At 46.2% G+C, this 18,367-nt stretch overlaps 8 protein-coding genes across 8 annotated transcripts; 4 read left to right on the top strand and 4 right to left on the bottom strand.

Annotated features, from left to right (window-relative positions):
- Positions 1–339: 339 nt before the first annotated feature.
- Positions 340–2,723, top strand: BDCG_07468 (uncharacterized protein). Its single transcript, XM_045423258.1, has 2 exons — positions 340–540; positions 621–2,723. Exons 1-2 carry the CDS (start codon positions 448–450, stop codon positions 1,977–1,979), a joined length of 1,452 nt encoding a protein of 483 aa, XP_045278691.1. The 5' UTR covers positions 340–447; the 3' UTR covers positions 1,980–2,723.
- BDCG_07467 (F-box domain-containing protein) lies at positions 2,039–4,921 on the bottom strand. The gene is made up of 2 exons (XM_045423257.1): positions 3,586–4,921; positions 2,039–3,502 (listed from the first exon to the last, which is right to left on the bottom strand). The coding sequence occupies exons 1-2, from the start codon at positions 4,740–4,742 to the stop codon at positions 2,641–2,643; spliced, it is 2,019 nt and encodes a 672-aa protein (XP_045278690.1). The 5' UTR covers positions 4,743–4,921; the 3' UTR covers positions 2,039–2,640.
- BDCG_07466 (unspecific monooxygenase) lies at positions 4,857–8,104 on the top strand. Its single transcript, XM_045423256.1, has 3 exons — positions 4,857–5,489; positions 5,562–6,670; positions 6,777–8,104. The coding sequence occupies exons 1-3, from the start codon at positions 5,155–5,157 to the stop codon at positions 6,911–6,913; spliced, it is 1,581 nt and encodes a 526-aa protein (XP_045278689.1). The 5' UTR covers positions 4,857–5,154; the 3' UTR covers positions 6,914–8,104.
- On the bottom strand, positions 6,908–8,782 carry BDCG_17551 (mitochondrial 37S ribosomal protein YmS-T). Its single transcript, XM_045426659.1, has 3 exons — positions 8,010–8,782; positions 7,780–7,859; positions 6,908–7,675 (listed from the first exon to the last, which is right to left on the bottom strand). The coding sequence occupies exons 1-3, from the start codon at positions 8,134–8,136 to the stop codon at positions 7,577–7,579; spliced, it is 306 nt and encodes a 101-aa protein (XP_045282161.1). The 5' UTR covers positions 8,137–8,782; the 3' UTR covers positions 6,908–7,576.
- Positions 8,456–10,107, top strand: BDCG_07465 (uncharacterized protein; the record flags this gene model as incomplete). The annotated part of the gene is made up of 2 exons (XM_045423255.1): positions 8,456–8,845; positions 8,953–10,107. 2 exons carry the CDS (start codon positions 8,456–8,458, stop codon positions 10,105–10,107), a joined length of 1,545 nt encoding a protein of 514 aa, XP_045278688.1.
- Positions 9,725–12,958, bottom strand: BDCG_07464 (uncharacterized protein). Its single transcript, XM_045423254.1, has one exon. It carries the CDS (start codon positions 11,583–11,585, stop codon positions 10,713–10,715), a length of 873 nt encoding a protein of 290 aa, XP_045278687.1. The 5' UTR covers positions 11,586–12,958; the 3' UTR covers positions 9,725–10,712.
- BDCG_07463 (uncharacterized protein) lies at positions 11,854–14,866 on the top strand (the record flags this gene model as incomplete). Its single annotated transcript, XM_045423253.1, has 5 exons — positions 11,854–11,895; positions 12,635–12,697; positions 12,956–13,098; positions 13,198–13,435; positions 13,514–14,866. 5 exons carry the CDS (start codon positions 11,854–11,856, stop codon positions 14,864–14,866), a joined length of 1,839 nt encoding a protein of 612 aa, XP_045278686.1.
- Positions 14,867–15,057: 191 nt separating this feature from the next.
- On the bottom strand, positions 15,058–16,739 carry BDCG_07462 (uncharacterized protein). The gene has a single exon (XM_045423252.1). It carries the CDS (start codon positions 16,062–16,064, stop codon positions 15,525–15,527), a length of 540 nt encoding a protein of 179 aa, XP_045278685.1. The 5' UTR covers positions 16,065–16,739; the 3' UTR covers positions 15,058–15,524.
- Between the last annotated feature and the right edge of the window lie 1,628 nt (positions 16,740–18,367).

Genomic DNA, 18,367 nt, shown 5'->3' with positions numbered 1-18,367 from the left:
GTTCTACGGAGAAGGAGAACGCGGACGTATGTGATCTATCCATCCCAATGCCACAATGTGCACTATCTTTGTATTATCTCTACTTTCTCTTGATATGACTCTCTTTGCCTGAAGGTACCAGATACATATTGGAGCAAAGGCCGTATGTTATGATGTATGGTATTAAATCCGTTTCATAGTTCCACACTAGTAAACAATTATATAAGCAAATTGGTCCCCCGTACCATTCCTAGTACAGCCTAGCGTTATTGCCTAACTTCGTCTAGCGTCCGTACCGTCAGCCTTGGTGGTCCACCACAAACCTAAATTTTGTTGCTTTTTTTTTTCGAGCTTTGATCATCTCGAACGACACCAATAACTTCTCACGCGGTAACAATTGAACTGCTCTCAAGCTTATCAAGCTTATTGTGTGTCTTATGTGTCTGTGACACCACACAAGCAGTCAAGATGGCACTCTCCAAAGATGTCAAGAAATCTTCCAAAACGGCCTCCACTACCTCTGTCAAAAAGTCGGTTGCCTCGAAGCCGAACAATGGCAAGGTTAGTCAATCCAAGCTGTCTGTCACTTTGCTCATTAGACATGCATTGCAACCCGGTCCTAATTGGATTTCCGCAATCAGGGCGTAAAAGAGAAAAGCACCTCTTTCTCTAGGAAGGCGGCCTTATCCCCTGCTCTCTTAGATGCTGTTAACGACTTCCTTAATGCTTACGGCTTCAACAAGACCAGCAAGGCTTTCGCCGTAGAGCAGAAGGAGAATGAGTCGATTACGAAGGCGAAAATCAGGACAACTGGTAAAACCACCACGAAAACACCTTTTTTGGTCGAGATTTTTGAGGACTGGGAACGCAATCACAAAGCGCAACGTTCGGAGGAGAAAGAAGAGAACAGCGTTGACACCGACGAAAGCGATTCGAGTGACTCGGATTCCGATGCCAGCTCGTCCGAATCCAGCGATTCTGACGTTGCCATGGAGAGCGCACATTCGTCCTCCTCGTCCTCCTCGTCCTCGGAAAGTGACAGCAGTGATGAGGACGCCGAGAAGGCGCCCGTCGCCCAATTGAACAATTTAAAGCGCAAACACCATGGCAATTCGAGTTCTTCGTCTTCCGATTCTGGCTCAGATAGAGCCCGTCCTCAGGCGAAGCGAACAAAACTAGCTACTAAGAAATCAACATTGAAGGCAGCAGCAAAGCTATCCTCCACTTCGGAATCTTCGTTCGAATCATCCTCAGGCTCTGGTTCTGACTCCGATTCCAACTCCGATTCCGGTTCCAACTCTGATTCCAACTCTGATTCCGATTCTGATTCCGATTCTGGCTCTGACTCTTCGTCTACATCCGAATCTGTGAAATCGAAAAAGAAACCAGTTTCCAAATCAACTGACGTGGCTGCCGCCCAGATTCCACTTCCCGAGTCTGGCGAAAACGATTCCAGTGACTCTTCCTCATCATCGTCATCATCTTCTTCGGACTCATCCGATAACGATGGCAGCTCGGGCCTCAGACGATCAACAGAATCAAGTGCAACACTGGAAGCTAGCTCCTCGCCTAGCGACCCCTCTTCTGATTCCTCCTCAAATTCATCTACTTCCAACTCTTCTACAAGCAAGAAGAAAAGTAAGAAACAGACAGGCAGCCAATCCAAATTCACCGCCTCCTCCACCACCCTCAACAGGAACACCTTTAGTACTTCCACACCCAACGTTGTTTCAACACCACTCTCCACCCCAGCCGTATCTACTTCGCCCGCTAAGCGTTCGGGGGCTAAACCGACCCCTTTGGCGCAAGCCAGCGAGCTACCACACAACCATCCCTCCAATGCTTATATTCCATACGCGTATGCGGAACGTGCACACAAGGATCTCTCAGTCACCCGCGGAAAGGGGTTCACAAAGGAGAAGAATAAGAAGAAGCGCGGCTCCTACCGGGGAGGACCCATAGACATAGGCCCCGGAAAATCATTCAAGTTTGAAGACTAGTGCTGGGAATCGTAACTACAAGATCTCAGTGCTGAGCAGATGCACACTCTTTCATATCTCGCGACTTACCAAAAGAAGAAAAAATATTTTATTCTTCAGCTAGCTCTTTGTTTGCTATTTTTCATTCCCATACCAGAGTCTCTTCCTTTGTGTTCCGTTGACTTCATTAATTCTCCAGGTCTCGCCACCCCCACGACCTATCAAGTTGGAACTTTTCCTGTACGCTGGCTGGACGGTTCGTTAATTTGCTGTTATGAAACCTCTATTACCAAAAATTAGATCAGTAAATCCTGTAGCGTTCTAGCGAGATAGAATGTCAGAACACACCGTCTTTATTACCTATATTGAGATATAATCTGCAAGATGAGGCCAGCAACCGTTTGTTTTACTAGTTACTTACCATCTTGCGCTAAATGCTCAGTAATATCCATTCTGCTGGTGGGAATGCAAGCTATATATGGAATCATCAGTAGTAAACTCTAGATATGGAAGGAAATTCCATGCGCTAGAATTTCTAGGAGGCAATATAAATCTAAGCGTCTATATGAACTCGGATAACATGGATAGGGAACCAACGCAATGAGAACCAAATTAAATATATATAACAGGACTTCCGCGATAATATAACCCAGAATACTGAACAGAAATCTCCATCCATCGGTCAAGCCCTTGTCCGCCTCCCCCTCACCCTCTTCTTCCCTTTAACCAACGGCTGCCACCAGCGCGGATCCCAGCCAGGAACCCTTCCTTGATCGGCTCCATCGCCGTCCCTTTCCCAACTCCCCACGACTTTATGTAACGAATGCTGCATCATCAACTTAACTCCCTTCCCCCTATCCTCGGGTAATGGCCGCTCATAGCACGACAGATCAAACGGGCGCACACTAGAGCTGGACGAATGTACAGGTAGATGGTTACCTATACCGGCATTTGCGTCCGCATATGCAGTAGCATCCACATCCAAACCGAGCCCGAGATTCTGTTCATACCATTGCCGATGTGGACCGGTGATGTCGTCCGTTGATGCAAAATCGAGACGGATTACGTTTGCCTCCACGCCGACGTAGACTGTTGAGGAGGATGGAGAAGGAACGGACATGGTGTATATCGGTCCCCGGTAACGGAGGTTGTCACGGAACAGAGGCGCACGGTTCGAGGGACGGACGGGTGGGCGGTTGGAGAGGAATACGGAAACGTCGCGGCGTGGGTAGCGTAGTGAGTCTTTCAAGATTTTCTCTGAAGCTGGGGTTTCTACGTTTTGCAACTGGAAATTGTGGAAGCCATTGCTCGTTTGGCGGTAGTGGTGATTCTGGTGGTTCTGCGAATGTAAGGGAGCGGGGCGAGCATCCAGATAAGAATATCTATTCGGCATGCGCATGTCGAAAAATTTGACAGTGGCATTTATACCGCTGCCAACAAGGAAGCATTCGCGCCCTATTGGTTGGATGACATATATCAGACTGTCATCCACGGTATCGATATAGGAGGAAACGTAAGGTTTTGGCGAACGCAAGTCATGAAGCCTTGATCCAGAGTCAGTGAGGAGAATCATTGGAAATAATAGGACTGGCCATGATATATCGGTAGGGTAGTCAAAGGTGCATACCGGACTTTACTATCTTCCCACCCTGCCAGGAAGAGATCTCCTGCCCTTCCACCAGTACGTGATGTCACTGGCAGAGGTTCAATTGTTTGCACTTGGGACTTTCTCATTAGACCACCCTCATCGGAATCATCCATTTTGAAATCACGAGTTCTGGTGACACCGGTGGGCGTCAAGTCATAGACACGTATTGTATCAATGGCGCTGTCGGATCCAACAGCTATTCGTTCATCACATAAAAGCCGTGAGCATTTATGCCTAGCAAAACCATGAGCAGTAGTTTTGAGTATGTCTAAGGGTTGCAATTCATCTTCTTCGGCATCAGCTCTGAAGAAGGCAATAGCCCGTCTTCCTAGAGTTGCAGCCAGCAATCTTTGAGGCCCCGCACTCAGATCTGTTTTCTCGAGACTATTTGATTCTCCCGTGATGTAACGTTTCTTCAGAACGCTGCTTCCCGTCCCTGGAGAAATAGCCATTCGAAGAAGGCTTCCATTACGACGTCCGAATATGATATCTTCGCTCTCAGTACCTGGTTCCCCGTATGTTGAGGGTACAGCATGAACCCCAGCAATATCATCCCAGCTGTTAACCCCGTGAAGATCATTAAAAACAGCCCAGGTCACACCGTCTCGACTTCTTCCAATACTCCTTCTGTGCCTTGCGACTTCAATGTCAGGTTCAACTCGATGTTCCCTTTTGTTATTTTTGCCATAAAGGCTCAAATCCGTAACACGGATATTTAAGTCCGCGCCGGCACCCCAGACGAGGACTTCTTTCCTACTATGCCAGTTATTGCCACACCAGACTTCGTAGCTATCAATTACCGGTCTATATCCAAGCGTTGGGTGATCCGTCCGGACCGTCCTTGGGTGACCGATCCGCCGAGCATTTTGAGGAGGTAGAACAAAACGGCCAATAATTGCTTTGCGATCGAAAGCCCTCGACCGTGAAGTTAGGGCACGAGCCGCATCAACCCAGAACGGTGGGACATCAATGGACTCAAAACGGCTTTGTACGAACGCCTGAAAAATGCGGTAATTCCCTGCGGAGATAATCTCGTGTAGTCGCCGGCATGTTAGGGCGAGGTTATGAACACAGCTGGCGGTGGACAGAAAACTGACGATATGGTAGACAATATCGGATGGTAGGTCTAGAAACATTCCCAGATCTCAATAGAAAATACTTTTTGCCATGGAATTCTAGTTCTGGTGTCGTCAGTAGCCGGCAGGAAAATAGGGCATGTCCGGAGTTTTTATATTTTGATACAACCCAAGCCGCCTCCTTGTTGCCTGCCCCCCTGCGCAAGAGCGACAAGCCGCCAGGCGCCAGAACCGTATATTCGTTATGTAAGCTACCACCTCCACAGGCTCAGATATCAGCTACCTACTCAGCCGTCTCTTCTTTTTTCTACAAGAGGAGCTTGATGCCGATTTTACCTTATGTACGGAGTATGAAAGAGGTGCAAGGAAGTCCGTTCGTGTTCCAATAATAAGACCCCTTGGCTATTTATCTCTATTCTACTCAGGGCAAATCCTCAACAATTACCCCCGGCACGTCACCGGGACCATTGACATGGTATATAACCTCGTTTTGCCAACAGCGATTGCTGTAGGCCTCTCAATTCTTTCCTTGTATAAATATTTTATATATCCTGTCTTCATATCTCCGCTATCTAAAATCCCAAGTGCCCATTTCTCTGCTCCAGTATCACCCGCATGGATATTATGGAATCGCTTTAGGATGCGAGGGAATCGGACCATCCACAAGGCGCACCAAAAATACGGCCCCATCGTTCGACTGGGGCCGTCAGAGATATCCGTAAATTGCATCGACGGCGGCATTCGTACTGTCTACGCTGGTGGGTTTGAAAAGCATGACTGGTACCCTCGTGTTTTCGGTGCTTATGGGTACGTGATCTGTGTTGGATACCCCAGCGTTGCTAGCACCCTGATTGTCCCTAGGTCTGACCCGCATTGAAGGACCCTCAGCATGTTCTCGATGGTGGGGACCAAACCCCATTCGGTGCGCAAACGGATGATGTCTAACATATATTCCAAATCCTATCTGCAATCATCTCCTCACATGGCCACAATATCGCAGGCTATCATATACCGCCGCTTACTACCAATACTCCAGCGTAATGCGCGATTTCAATCCAACGTAGAGGTTCATGAGCTGAACAATGCTATAACGATGGACTTCGTTTCCGCATATATCTTTGGACTCGCATCAGGCACCAATTTTCTGGAGGATGTTTCTGCTGGGAGAGAGTGGTTCAGAGTTTATCAGTCACGAAAGCCTTTCGAATTCTTTCATCAAGAAGTGCCCAACATGACCTCTTTGGCTAGGATGCTAAAGATCCCATTAATCCCCAAGTGGTGTGAGAAAGCTAACCAGGATATGGAGGACTGGGGGTTGGAGATGATCGATAATGCGGAAAAATTTATTGCATCTACAAATCCGGCCTGCGAACCAATTGTGTATAAACAAGTTAAGCAATCAATGCTAAAGCAATTGGCTAAAGATGGTCTTGAAGCCAATGCGGGGGTCTTGAGCCAGCAGCGTCTCGAGTTAGCCTGCGAGATGTATGACCATCTAACTGCGGGTCATGAAACCAGTGCAGTTGCCCTCACTTATTTGTACTGGGAACTATCAAGGCATCCTGATTTGCAGGTAGAGCTCCGAAAGGAATTGGACACGCTTTCACCGAGAATAATGGCTCAATCGGTCCCTGGGATCCCAACCGAGCTGCCGCACCCAAAGGATATCGATGCCTTACCACTCCTAAATGCAATCATTATGGAAACGCTCCGCCTCCACTCTCCAATCCCAGGTATACAACCCCGAATAACACCAGCACCACATACAACTCTAGCGGGGTACGATCAAATACCACCGAAAACTCGAGTGAACGCGCAGGCATACTCACTGCATCGGAACCATGACGTTTTCCCAAACCCAGAATCATTTTTGCCGCACCGATGGCTCGAACCAAAAGACTCAGTGGACCTGGAGAACATGAGACGATGGTTTTGGGCATTCGGAAGCGGAGGCCGGATGTGTGTTGGTAGCAATTTAGCCCTGCAGGGTAAGTTGTGTTTGGCTGTTTCGTTGCTTTTTCAACTGGATTCATGTATTTGTTTGAATTCATTATAACTAATCCAATGATGGCACACTACTTTGGCCTGAATTAGAGATGAAACTCGTCGTCGCTGCAATATATTCGAACTTTACAAGCAAGATTGTCGATGACGAAGGCATTGAGCCTATCGATGCATACACAGTCCGGCCATCCAGCAACAAATTGGTACTAAAATTCGAACTTGTTTGAGGGCCAGTGATCCTGGGTTCAACAACTTATTTTGCCTACCTCTTCTCAGACCCGCTTATACATCAGTCCAATAGGATTGATGGAAATTCTCCCATTTGATGAGCGGCTATAACCCTCCATGGTGTATATACGTATCACTGAATTTGTTCTCACCTCACCTTCCAGCGAACGAATTTCCGATTGGATTAGGTCATGAATTTCGCTCTGTAAATAACGCATAAACGACATGTCGTACGTCAATAAATACATTTTCGATTCATAATATACACAAGAGAAGAATGATAATCAATTCTTCCTTTCAGAAATGAAGGGGAAATCCAGCTACCTCATGAATAAAATACTAGAAACCCTTGTTTCTTCGCTCTCCATGCACCAAGCCAAAACATCCTAAACTCCAACCTCCATGCAACAACGCGTATTCACAACTCCAACTGTCGCAGGTTGTTTCTCTAAACCACATAGAGCCAGCAAATGTGGGCGCCCAGTCTCGGGGAGCTCGAGAAACCCAGTTAACTAATTTTCCAGTATTCGTTTTGAGGTGAGGAGTCTAGATGAACTATAAAAGACGGCATATGCTGAACATGAAAAAGCAAAAATAACACAGCCCACAGCCCACAGCATAAACAAAGCAGAACCCAAATAAAAATGTATATAAATAAAAACTCAGTGAAACACGCCGTCCTTCTTTCTTGGCCCTGATATCTTGGGAAACATCCGCATGAGATGGTAATTGATTGTGCTCTTCCCTTTCCGTTGTATTTTCTAAAATCCAAGTTAAATGGCATTGAGTTAGCCAATGATGACCCCACGTAATTCAAAGAAGGAAATGTGGATTACGCAGAGCAATCGGTAAAAGTAGAACGTACCCCTTTATCCATGCATGCTCTTAATTGTTGTTCTAAAGCGAAGCACCCACTGCTCCCCGATCGGTTTGAAGCCCAGCAACCTATAAGCCACAGCAACAGAAACACCCATTAGTACATGTTGCCCTTTTTCATAGTCGTACTTCGCTCCACCAACCGCCCAAGATGAGCGCGGAGAGCAAAGTCCACTCCGGGCCAACAGCAGCAAGAAGGGAAAGAGGGGGGAAACGAACTCAGAACACTTGTCATGACGGCAAGACATGGGTTTGCTTGATGGGTATTCGGACTCTTTACTCGAAGTTTTTGGATTGTTTGCAAATGTAGTGGCTTGATGCGCGTCGCAGCACCTTTTGGAGGCATGGTTCTGATATGGAAGTGGTGCGGGGAAACGCCAATTCGATTTAGTTTCCGAATGAAAATCTATTGGTAGACGGATGAAGGATTGAGCAGACGTTGCGATAAATTTGGAGACGCGTTTCAAGCCGACGTTTCTAATTAGATCCCTTCGAGAGAGATAATTGATGCAAGGCGCTTTTTTTGAAGGTCTTCGCCGATGCCAAGATTCGAATTTCCTTCCCGGGCTGATGTAATCAAGACATCGCCGCAACACGACTACGGAGTATCTGCTTGAAAGTTCATTAGCATGCTATTATCTACTGTCTAGCAACGGTAGAGGGAAATGATGAGATGTCAGCAACTGTTCGTTTTTCATTACTGTGCCCCATGCCTTCGCGCACAACGTCTACGGCCAGGTTCTCGCCATGAACGCATTATCCGAACAAGGGCATTCTCTGCTGGGCTAAGAGGTGTTTCGCAACATGAACAAACTCAATCAAGAGAGAGTGGCCAAGAGAAACGAGATGGGATATCCAGTGCAGAGGAGGGCGCAATGTCAAGAATGCTATCCTTAATGGCGGACGAATCGATGTTAGAAGGCGGGAGATCCTCCCGCAAAAACATGCAAGAGGCAGGCTTCTCCGAAGAGTTGAAAAAGAAGCTAGAGGAGAGGATTGCAGAGAGTACTTTTCGAAATGAGAATGCTGCTGCGTTCTCTCTTGTCAATATGCCGGTATGAAACATTTATACTTACTACAGGTTCAAGCCTGTTTGGAACTTTTACCGCCGTACAATTTTTGCCGCTCATATTATATTGTAACAATAGAATAACCGTCACAGGCCAGTGCCGGCAGAGGAACCCAAGATATCGCTGCAGCGGCTCCGTGGACAGGGACCGAATCCATCCACGACGCCTCACTCCGGATGCTACACGATGCAAGCAAGCCAATACGAGTCCCATTTAAGCCCCCGCAGCCCGGTCCGAAGAACCTGCTCCCAACGGTGAAAAAGTCCATATCATCGAGCGAGCGCCTCGCCGCCGCTCGCGATCGCACATCCACCTACGCCCTAAGTCGGGACCCCAACATGTCCGAACGGGAGCGCGAAGCGATCCGTAGAGAACTACAAGAGCGATTCACGCCTGGCGCGCGCGCGATCACACCTCATGGACTTAGCTCGCTGGCAAACGAGCGCATCGAAGATGCAATCGCCCGTGGCCAGTTCCGGAATATCCAACGCGGCAAGGGAATCAACACTGAACGTGATCACAACGCAAGCAGCCCCTATATCGACACGACAGAATACCTGCTGAATAAGATTATTCAGAAACAGGAAGTTACCCCACCATGGATTGAGAAGCAACAGGAGGTAGCGAAAGAGGTTGATCGGTTTCGGAGGCGGTTGCGTAGTGATTGGAAGAGACACGCTGTGCGGCTCATTGCAAGCCAGGGTGGATCACTGGAAAGTCAGATTCAGCGAGCGCGGGGTTATGCCGCTGCGGAAGTACGGTTGGGCAATAACGGACAGAATACGTCGCATACGGCAGAAACCAATGCAAAAGCACCCGAATCCCATAACAACTCCTCCGCATCTCAACATCTCCCATCTGTCCCACCACTGCGAGATGCCGACTACCTAAAAATCGAACAGGCATACCATAACCTGACAGTTAAAAACCTCAATGCACTAATAAGGTCCTACAACCTTATGGCTCCCCCCGTTGCTCAGAAACCCTACCTGAAACTCGAGCGTGAATTGCTCTCCTGCTACGCGGACGTGGCACCGTCTCTACCAGGCGAACTGCAACGGAGAGCAACAGAGAAGTTACGCAATTCGACTCGTAGTATTCCACCAGGGCTCCATGAGTCCGGTTTACTTAAAAGTCTATCTCTGACGCAAAACGTGCGGCTTCATGAGGAGAATCCGTCCAAGCGGTATGGATTTAAACAATTCTGGCGAGATCTATGGAACCGGAATGATACTGCGACCGGCTAAACTCACATGGATTCTATGCACTCTAGAACAGGTAATTGGAGCAGCAATTTCTTAGGTCATTGTACATTTGATTTAGGACACTGTGCCTTACAGGGGGTGGTATGTGCGTTCCAGGGTGTCTTTGAAATGAATCTCATGAGCGATGGTCGTGTTTGTATGAATTTGACCATTCGATGACCATTTGATGTTGGCAAAAGGTGTGTTGGGAGGTTAAGGGTAAAGGAACTATGTGCTTTGATCGAAGAAGGCAGGGAAAGGCGGCAAAAGTCATAATGATCATTTCTGTTGTGCCCGGCACTCCTTTCAAGACAGAGTATTGCAAAGGCAACGCAAATTCCGCGATATTTATCGGTCCCAAAAAACCGCAGGTTGGGATACCCTAGCGCGTAGGTGAGAGAATATGGGATCTAGTCTGCTGCTCCGAACTGCCAATGGGTGTCAAGCCTAAGGAATAAGCAGGCGTCAAAATCATAGCCTTATGCTCTGCTAGGCACACGCCAAAGGTACGAAAAGGAGAAACAGATGTCAAGCACGTAAGAAACGACAGAGCCGAGCGAGTGGACTTAGGGTGGGGGATAATTGATAATTGATATCTTGAACATGCTTTACACGAGCACGATTACCACATCCTCATCATCGTCATCCCCATCAGCATATGGCGGCGGTGCGGAAATCATTGCAGCGTCCTTCTCATTATGCTCTCTCACTTCGTTCTCATGATCCCGTCGGAACTTATAACAACCCCACCATAGGCGTATGACAGAGTAAGCGGAATTTAAACACAAAGCCATTGACATTGCTGCATATACGGTGGCCGCGTCTAGTCTGGCAAAATCTTGGGGACTAGAAATACCAGAATCCGTGCTTTCAAGCGAGGGTTTCGGGGGCAATATAGAACTCAAAACAGGGCCATCGTGAACTCCGTAAACCAGAAGTACGCCTGTTACATGGAATACAGAACCCAACAAAGCACGGGCAAATGCTGCATCTTGCTTTCTTCGTGGAGAGTTGTCTGGCGATCCGGCGTCATCATTGGACGGAATAGACGGATCTTGCACTTCATTTTCATCGTCACCATAGGCTGTGAAGTGATTCCGCGGCACAAGATGGAGAGCAATCGGTACCATAAGGACAGGAATGGCAAGAATTTGCATCGTAACCCAACATATCAGGACCAGTTTGGTGGCCGCAGAGTCGCGCAAGGACGCACTCCAGTCCGAGGCGGGATCGGCAATCGAGAATAACGATCTCGATTTCACCGCGGCAGAGACTGTAGCACGGAGGGGGATAATAAAAGGACGCCATGGAATTTTTGGGTAGTCGTTTTTGGGCCAACCAGCTTGTGCCATATCTGAATCGCCAAAAGGGAGCCGCGATACCACCTCCAAATCCCCAACCCAGACCTCGTTTACCGCGTTCCCTGGTTCGAAGAAATTGGGGGAGCGGACACCAGTGACTGCTGAGACTTTATTCCCCATGATGCGAAGGAGGTCAATGGGGCACTTGCAAAAGAAAAAATATATCAATCAAAAGAGTGTTGATGGGTAAATAAGGAGTATACGGATTATCAAATAGCGAACGTATCTTGCTCTCCTCCTCTGCTTGGGTAGCAGACTAGGGGGAATTGCTTCATCACACTTGGGATGCAGCATCCATGGATGGATCGGGCGTGGGCAAAGAAATCAACAAGCAGAAGTTTTTCTGCTGTTCAATACATCTCGAAAACTCTTGCGGCAGGCATCATCCATGTTTCTTGTCCACGCAACAGCGCCAGGCAAGCACGGCCATGTATGTATGTAATGTACAGTACCTAGGTAGTTTAGACATTCCCTCAGAGAATGTATGTACTGTACATGTACATGTACAGTCTGTACCGTACCTGTACCTGCGTAGAAATATATAAAAAGTTACACTGTAAAAATCATGTCTTGCCATGCCATGCGGCTCCGTAGTCCCAACCGGCTCAGGCTGCGCTGAGGCTGTAGTTAACTCTCAATCTATCCATATATATAGCCCCTGCCCTCGACCCAACAGAGCAATTTGGATCGAGAGTTCATTGTTTGGATCCACTCACATCCTGGCAGCAGAGATCCAAACACATACGCTATACCTCCGTCGCTTGATGTTGCATAGGTAGAAGAAATGGTAGTAGTGGACTAGGAGTCGAGGGAACACACGCATCACCAGATCCGCCGCCTTGTTCTACAACTGGCAATACAGTAAATCAGCTGTGGAAGACTCGCACACCCTCAGGCGAGGCTGCAGCTGGGGTATCTCCTCATCTCTTCATGAAAATCAAGTAGCAAGGCAAATTAGTCCAAGAGCAACAACTCTGCATTAGTTGGGCCTGGTGAGATGATAGGGTTTTTGCCGCGCGGTATTTCATCGTCTTGGATACTGAACCTCCCTGTTCATTTGTTTTACAAGACGTCTCACGCGCCGGAAGAGGGCTATGTGGAATTCAACAAGATGCTAGCAGCCAAAAAGATGTATTTAGTTGGTCTATCACAAACATTCCACACCTCAGCCTAAATCAGGCCAACCCCGATCGCCTCTCCATGCCCCAGAGGAGATGGCATTTTGCAGGCGGGTGCGTACATTTCTTCCTCCAATGCCCACGGCCCATCATCGGCCCGCAGTGAAAACAATGTGAGGTGTGACCGTGTGAGTGCAAAAGGGACTAGTGTGACGGATCATGCCTGTCGTGCAGCAAGATCATGAACTAAGATACCATACCGGCAGCCTTTCGTGCTGGCGACTTGCGTTGACTGGCTACACGCAACATGGGGAAAACGCCGACTTCTATCTCGGCGCTTAATTTGCAGCAAATCATTCTTTGTCTTGACAGAAAATCCCTCTGCAAGGTTCCAGCAAATACCCAACCACAATCATCGATGCCGTTTCCAAGGAGCAGCCAGTTTTAGTGCGTGCTGGCCACCATGCTAGCTTGGGAATCCCAGCAGCCAAAATAGCTTGCGATTATCTCAATGGGTCAGTGATGACAATGTGCGACCATGCGGCCCACATCCTCTCACAGCCTCCTCATGCTACTCCCCTCTCTCATTTGTAGACCAGACCTTTACCTCACAGGAGTTTTACCGGAATGCCTCTTGAGGAACTCTCCCTTCGAACCAATCACTCAAGCAGTGTTCGCAGATTCCTGATGCCGATCCAAAATCAAAGACGCAGTGTTTGGATCTCCCTTCCTCGCATGGATCTTATATCTACCAAAGCCCCGCAGAGTGGTAAACGCTGCTCCTGTTGTTACAGAGGTGAAAGGGGTGGCCTGGATTGTTTGGGAGACTTTATTCCTGGCATGTCGGATGCGGTATAACAACCCGAGGATCACGACATGTCCGCTCCACGGTTGTCATTTTCTACTTGTTTTCTGCTGCTTTTGATCCAGGCCGCTATCGTCCATACAGCATCAATTCGCTCGATCAACATTTTCAAAGGCCCGGCCCCAGCCCCCGAAGACGGTCCTCCTCTCTCAGCTTCCGCAACTCGCGATCTCAGTCTCCTCTGGCGAGAAATTGTCGCCATAGTAGGCGCATACGTTGGCACAGTAGTTATATTCCTGGGTTGCCTTCTCACGACAGGGAGACGGCTGCGTCGCAGCGCACAACAATCGAACCGAACACTGGACATGGAAATGATCAAACCGCAAAAACCAACACTTAACACCACAATAAACCCAGCAACACCTAGCAGACTTTGGTTAACTCCAGAAAGCGGAATAGATTCTCAAATGTGGCCGAGCCCAAAGAAAGGGAAATCCAGCTTTAGCATGCCTTGGTCTAACACTTCTAGAAGTCCTACTTCTCCTGCCTCCCAAACCGGAAGCATGGCCACATTTGATGAGACCATAGTACAAGCAGACCGAATGAGAGCCCAAGATGAGATGGAACGGCTCTACGCCGCGGTTATGGAACATGACGCAAAGCAATCTCGTGCTGTATACGAGACGAACGAAGACGAAAACTTGTCCCCGGCTCAACAACAAGTGTCGTCCTCCCCTGAATCCATCCAAGGTCCTCCAGAATTCCGACATCTCAGACATACCGCACTACCTGCCCATCCACAACAGGCCCGATTGAAGAATCAGCCCGCATTCCCACCCCCGAAAGATCCTTCAGTACTACAGCAGCAGCAACATCAACATCAACAACTACCTACCTCCCCTCTATCTCCTATAGCTCATCGATTATCAAGGCTTTCCAACTTGTCATTCCTCGGCTCTCGTTCTCGTGACACTACGGCGGGTGGCAAAGCTCGCAGGAAGTCGGTGCGAAATCTTCCAATCTCACCGCCCATGGGATCTCCGGCACTTACCTCGAGTAACTATTCCGAAACCCAACCGTTATCGCCACGGATATACAGCCCAGGACCTCCCCCACCTAATCCAAGCCAAAAATCGCTTGATCCCCCAAGCCGAAAAACTCCCACACCTCTCAATATTCGAACCGGCAGTAGTAACTCGACCCTACCATTTCGCGCATTCGCTTCACCTACAAGTGCTACACCAACTAAAACCACAGTTGTTGAGCGTCGCGAGAGTATGTTGAGGGCAGGCGGCCCTCGAACCGGGGTCCCGCAGACTCCATATTCCCCTTATATGCCCTTCACGCCGATCACACCCATTACCCCTAGTCATATTGTCACGAGACGGGAACGGAAACAGAAAAGGAAGGAGAATGGGCTGCGAGTGCAACAGGAGGAGGATCTAGTCATGAGCGATGAGGATATGTGGGGAACATAAAGTTTACAGATGCCCTCTATCTTCAACGTAAGAGTACTGAGATTGGATCGTGCTTTCATCCTGCTTCCTCGCGCTCCAACTTTGTATCCTGGAGATGGACTCTCTTTCTTTCCTTCTATTTTTTCCTTCTTTTGGAGAGCCCGGGGGGGATGGTGGGTGGCGGGGTTTACCTTTTACTTTTTTCTGTTAACTAGTGGTTGTCATTTTATTCCTTGGCCAATTCCTCCTGTCAACAATTTTCGGTATATATCAAGGCTGTTTTCTTATATTCCATTCCCAATATCTCTCTCCCTTTTCAGTATGGTACCTTTTGTTTTGCAGAACCCGCCCTAGCGAGCGAAGCCCCGGCAATCTCCACTACTCTCCGGTACCTTCAGATGTATACTTATTATATACCCAGCGTGCCCATCTGTACACATAGTAATAGTAAAAATAACTATGGTAGCTTAGTGTAGCTATCTATCCCTTCTCCACAATGAACCAAAGCCAGACTATAAACGGAAATCATCAAAATTATGATTAGCTGAATGTTACGGAGTGCATGCTAATATGATGTTGGACGAATAAAAGATTTGTCTTATACCTGCAAAGTTGTCATATTTAACAAAAGGCTCCCGCATCCCGGATAAACACTGCTCAAGAAATACTCTAAGAAAGATCATAACTGATCATACCTCCACTGCATACCTCTCCTCCGTTCCCGTTCCATCACTGCAGAGGCACCCATGAGCACCATCAACTCAAACCCCTTTCCCGCATCTCCGAACAACCCGTCCTTCTTCAATATTTCTAATTTCCCCTTCTTCTTCCAGCTCTTAAATCTATTATTCGCAAACGCCGCAACCACTTCCCCCGTCTCTTCGTCGATTAGCTTATAATTGCTAGGACTGAATTTCGAGGGCATAGACTCCTCAACGCCAACGCTGTGTGTTGGCTTCCAGAGGAACGCACGGCGGTGGGCACCGGACCTTGCCGCTGATAAGGATGTGGGACCGGCTATATCCCCGTCGCCAATGTTCATATCCAAATCAATTTCGTATCTGTACCGTGAATGATCCTTGCTCACCCACGCCAGATCCTCCCAAATCGTATCCTCCTCACTGATACCCAGGCCAATTTTCGTGCATGTCGAAAAAAGGACAAATTTACAGCAGCCCAGAATGGGTCCTGACTGGTCGGGGCCAGCATGCAGAGTCATGTCTGGTGTCCCTGAGGTGAAGTAGGAGTTTTGCACATGGTAAACGGGGCGGCGTTTTTCAGGCGACTTTGTGATGGTGAAGTTAACATCGGAGATGGAATTGAAGTAAATGTGGTAGATTGTTGAAGTTTGTTGGGATATTGAGGGAGACGAGGAGGAGGGAGAGCACGACCGGGGTAGGCCGGGAGGAGACCTGCGACACGCGTTGCCCTCATCTTGGAATTTGACGCGAGGATGGAGAATCCATGTTCATGGTTGAGTAGTTATCTTCCATGTCGGATTGAAACCAGGTTCATATGGGTAGTTGTATTGTTTTTGTACAATTAACAAGAGAGTCTGTGATCTTTGAGCTTCCCTCTGCTACGCAATATACAGTCTTGCGACGGAGAGGCATGTTAACTAGAGATTATACGGTATATTTATAGCCTACAACCTGATATTGCCATCATCATGATTCATGGGTGCCTGAGGTTTCCGGCACTCTGTCAACTGAGCAGGGCTCTCCTTGTCCGTAGTGACAGGAACAGGGGTTAGTACTGACAACCCACGATTCTCCTCCTGGGTTGAGATGAATGAATCGGTCACGAATCTGCTACTTCTCAAGAACACACAAGAACCTCACAAGGGGGGGGTCATAGAATCCCTTTCTTTTTCCTGCTCTCTTATGATTCATGAAAATGGGGGGGGTTGCTTCCCTTTCAACTTGTGGAGGTCGGGGACTGTCACGCCCCCGGCCGGCCAAGGCCCCGTTGCGGTTCCACACGGCCCATCGCTTCCATGCGGATGATTCCATTCATCCCGCAGGCTGTTCGAACCGGTTTCCAACCACCCTATGACATCATTCAGATATAATATAGGATAATAGGAAGATCTGATTGATGAATATGAGAACCTCACTTCTATATGAGGTCAGCGGATTACTCTTTCATGACAGTGAGATGCTGCTGAGGTATCACTCCAGCTATTCTTACTCATAGAATGAAAGAGAGATATTCATTTATTATCTATATAGAATAGCTAGATACTGACTTCTTATTATTAAAGAAGTCAGTGATTTATTTTTCTTCTATAAAAATATATATAAGAGTTACTGTATTTCTTATATAATCTTCTTAGTATACTAAGTATTATATCTGTGATATTCTCATAATAACTCTATAACTCACAAGCTCACTATTTAAGTAAGATAATTAAGCTTATTTATATAACTTTTTAAATAACTATTTCTATATAATACTACTAACTAGTCACTGCTTTAGTTCTATTATATTATAATTTAAATCACTTAATCTGATTATAAGTTTGAATCAGTTAAGCTCTATTAACAGACTGATATAATCTTATATATTTATACTGAGACTGATTCAATCTTACTCTCTGAAGAAAACTTTATATTATTTTCTAGAGTATGTATATCTCTATTTTAACAGAAATCTGAGATTTCTGAACTTACTGTATACTATAATATAAGCTCTTTAATTACTTTATTACTACTGCAGTCTCTACACATCTACATTTATTATAAAAATAGAGAGATTAAAATTAAAGATTATCTGAATTATAAGAGAAATATATTATCTAAATTTCATAACTTTATTTATATTCTTGAACAGAAATTTCATCTTAATCTGAGTCAGTTTAATACTTATAAGATATAAGTAATATACACTATCAATCTTCTTAAAGATATCTCTATAACTATTTAAATTATTAAGAAGAGAGAGCTTAAGTATATTAATACTATTATAACTTAAGAAGAATTCAAAGACTTTCTACTGAATTAGATTGAAGATTATTATAAGTACAGCTTTATAATAGTACAGTAATTTAACTTATTATATTAATAAAATAATAAGAATTCTTTTAATTTTAATATAAGATTTGAAAAATATTAAGAGAAATTAATTAATAATTTAAATTAATTAAAGATATAGCTTTATCTTATAAAACTGACTTATAAAATACAGAAAATAATATTATAGTATCAGAGTTTATTAATTAATTATATTAAGCTTATTAACTTAACTTTTTAAATCTATTTATTTATAAATACTCTGAGAAAAAGATTAATAAGATCTCTTTTAAGTAATTAATAATAAGATTTAAATAGTACTGTGACTAGACTGGCCGCTGAAATCATGAATTTCATATTTGATTTCATTTGATCTGATCTCATACATTTCTTGGCATGAATCCCGCTGGGACTGGCTATTAAAAAAACATGTAAAGTGACTATATATCAGATCTTAAAATGAAATCATGACTTAAAAAAAATGAGAAAGTGATCTCATTTGATTTCATTT

Source organism: Blastomyces dermatitidis (assembly GCF_000003525.1).
Source record: "Blastomyces dermatitidis ER-3 genomic scaffold supercont1.9, whole genome shotgun sequence".
NCBI classification, from domain to species: domain Eukaryota; kingdom Fungi; phylum Ascomycota; class Eurotiomycetes; order Onygenales; family Ajellomycetaceae; genus Blastomyces; species Blastomyces dermatitidis.
Note: the sequence above shows the minus strand (reverse complement) of the source record. Positions and strands in the feature narration are given on the sequence as shown.

Excerpts from the sequence above, each read along its gene's own strand:
- BDCG_07462 (XM_045423252.1), bottom strand. The coding sequence starts at position 16,064 with ATGACTCTGCATGCTGGCCCCGACCAGTCAGGACCCATTCTGGGCTGC.
- BDCG_07464 (XM_045423254.1), bottom strand. The coding sequence starts at position 11,585 with ATGGGGAATAAAGTCTCAGCAGTCACTGGTGTCCGCTCCCCCAATTTC.
- BDCG_07466 (XM_045423256.1), top strand. The coding sequence starts at position 5,155 with ATGGTATATAACCTCGTTTTGCCAACAGCGATTGCTGTAGGCCTCTCA. Across the intron at positions 5,490-5,561 it reads CGTGTTTTCGGTGCTTATGG|GACCCTCAGCATGTTCTCGA; the intron begins GTACGTGATCTG and ends CCCGCATTGAAG. Across the intron at positions 6,671-6,776 it reads TAGCAATTTAGCCCTGCAGG|AGATGAAACTCGTCGTCGCT; the intron begins GTAAGTTGTGTT and ends GGCCTGAATTAG.
- BDCG_17551 (XM_045426659.1), bottom strand. The coding sequence starts at position 8,136 with ATGCCTCCAAAAGGTGCTGCGACGCGCATCAAGCCACTACATTTGCAA. Across the intron at positions 7,860-8,009 it reads CGTCATGACAAGTGTTCTGA|GTTGCTGGGCTTCAAACCGA; the intron begins GTTCGTTTCCCC and ends TGTGGCTTATAG. Across the intron at positions 7,676-7,779 it reads GAGCATGCATGGATAAAGGG|AAAATACAACGGAAAGGGAA; the intron begins GTACGTTCTACT and ends CTTGGATTTTAG.
- BDCG_07467 (XM_045423257.1), bottom strand. The coding sequence starts at position 4,742 with ATGTTTCTAGACCTACCATCCGATATTGTCTACCATATCGTCAGTTTT. Across the intron at positions 3,503-3,585 it reads TGGGAAGATAGTAAAGTCCG|GCTTCATGACTTGCGTTCGC; the intron begins GTATGCACCTTT and ends CTCTGGATCAAG.
- BDCG_07468 (XM_045423258.1), top strand. The coding sequence starts at position 448 with ATGGCACTCTCCAAAGATGTCAAGAAATCTTCCAAAACGGCCTCCACT. Across the intron at positions 541-620 it reads CGAAGCCGAACAATGGCAAG|GGCGTAAAAGAGAAAAGCAC; the intron begins GTTAGTCAATCC and ends TTCCGCAATCAG.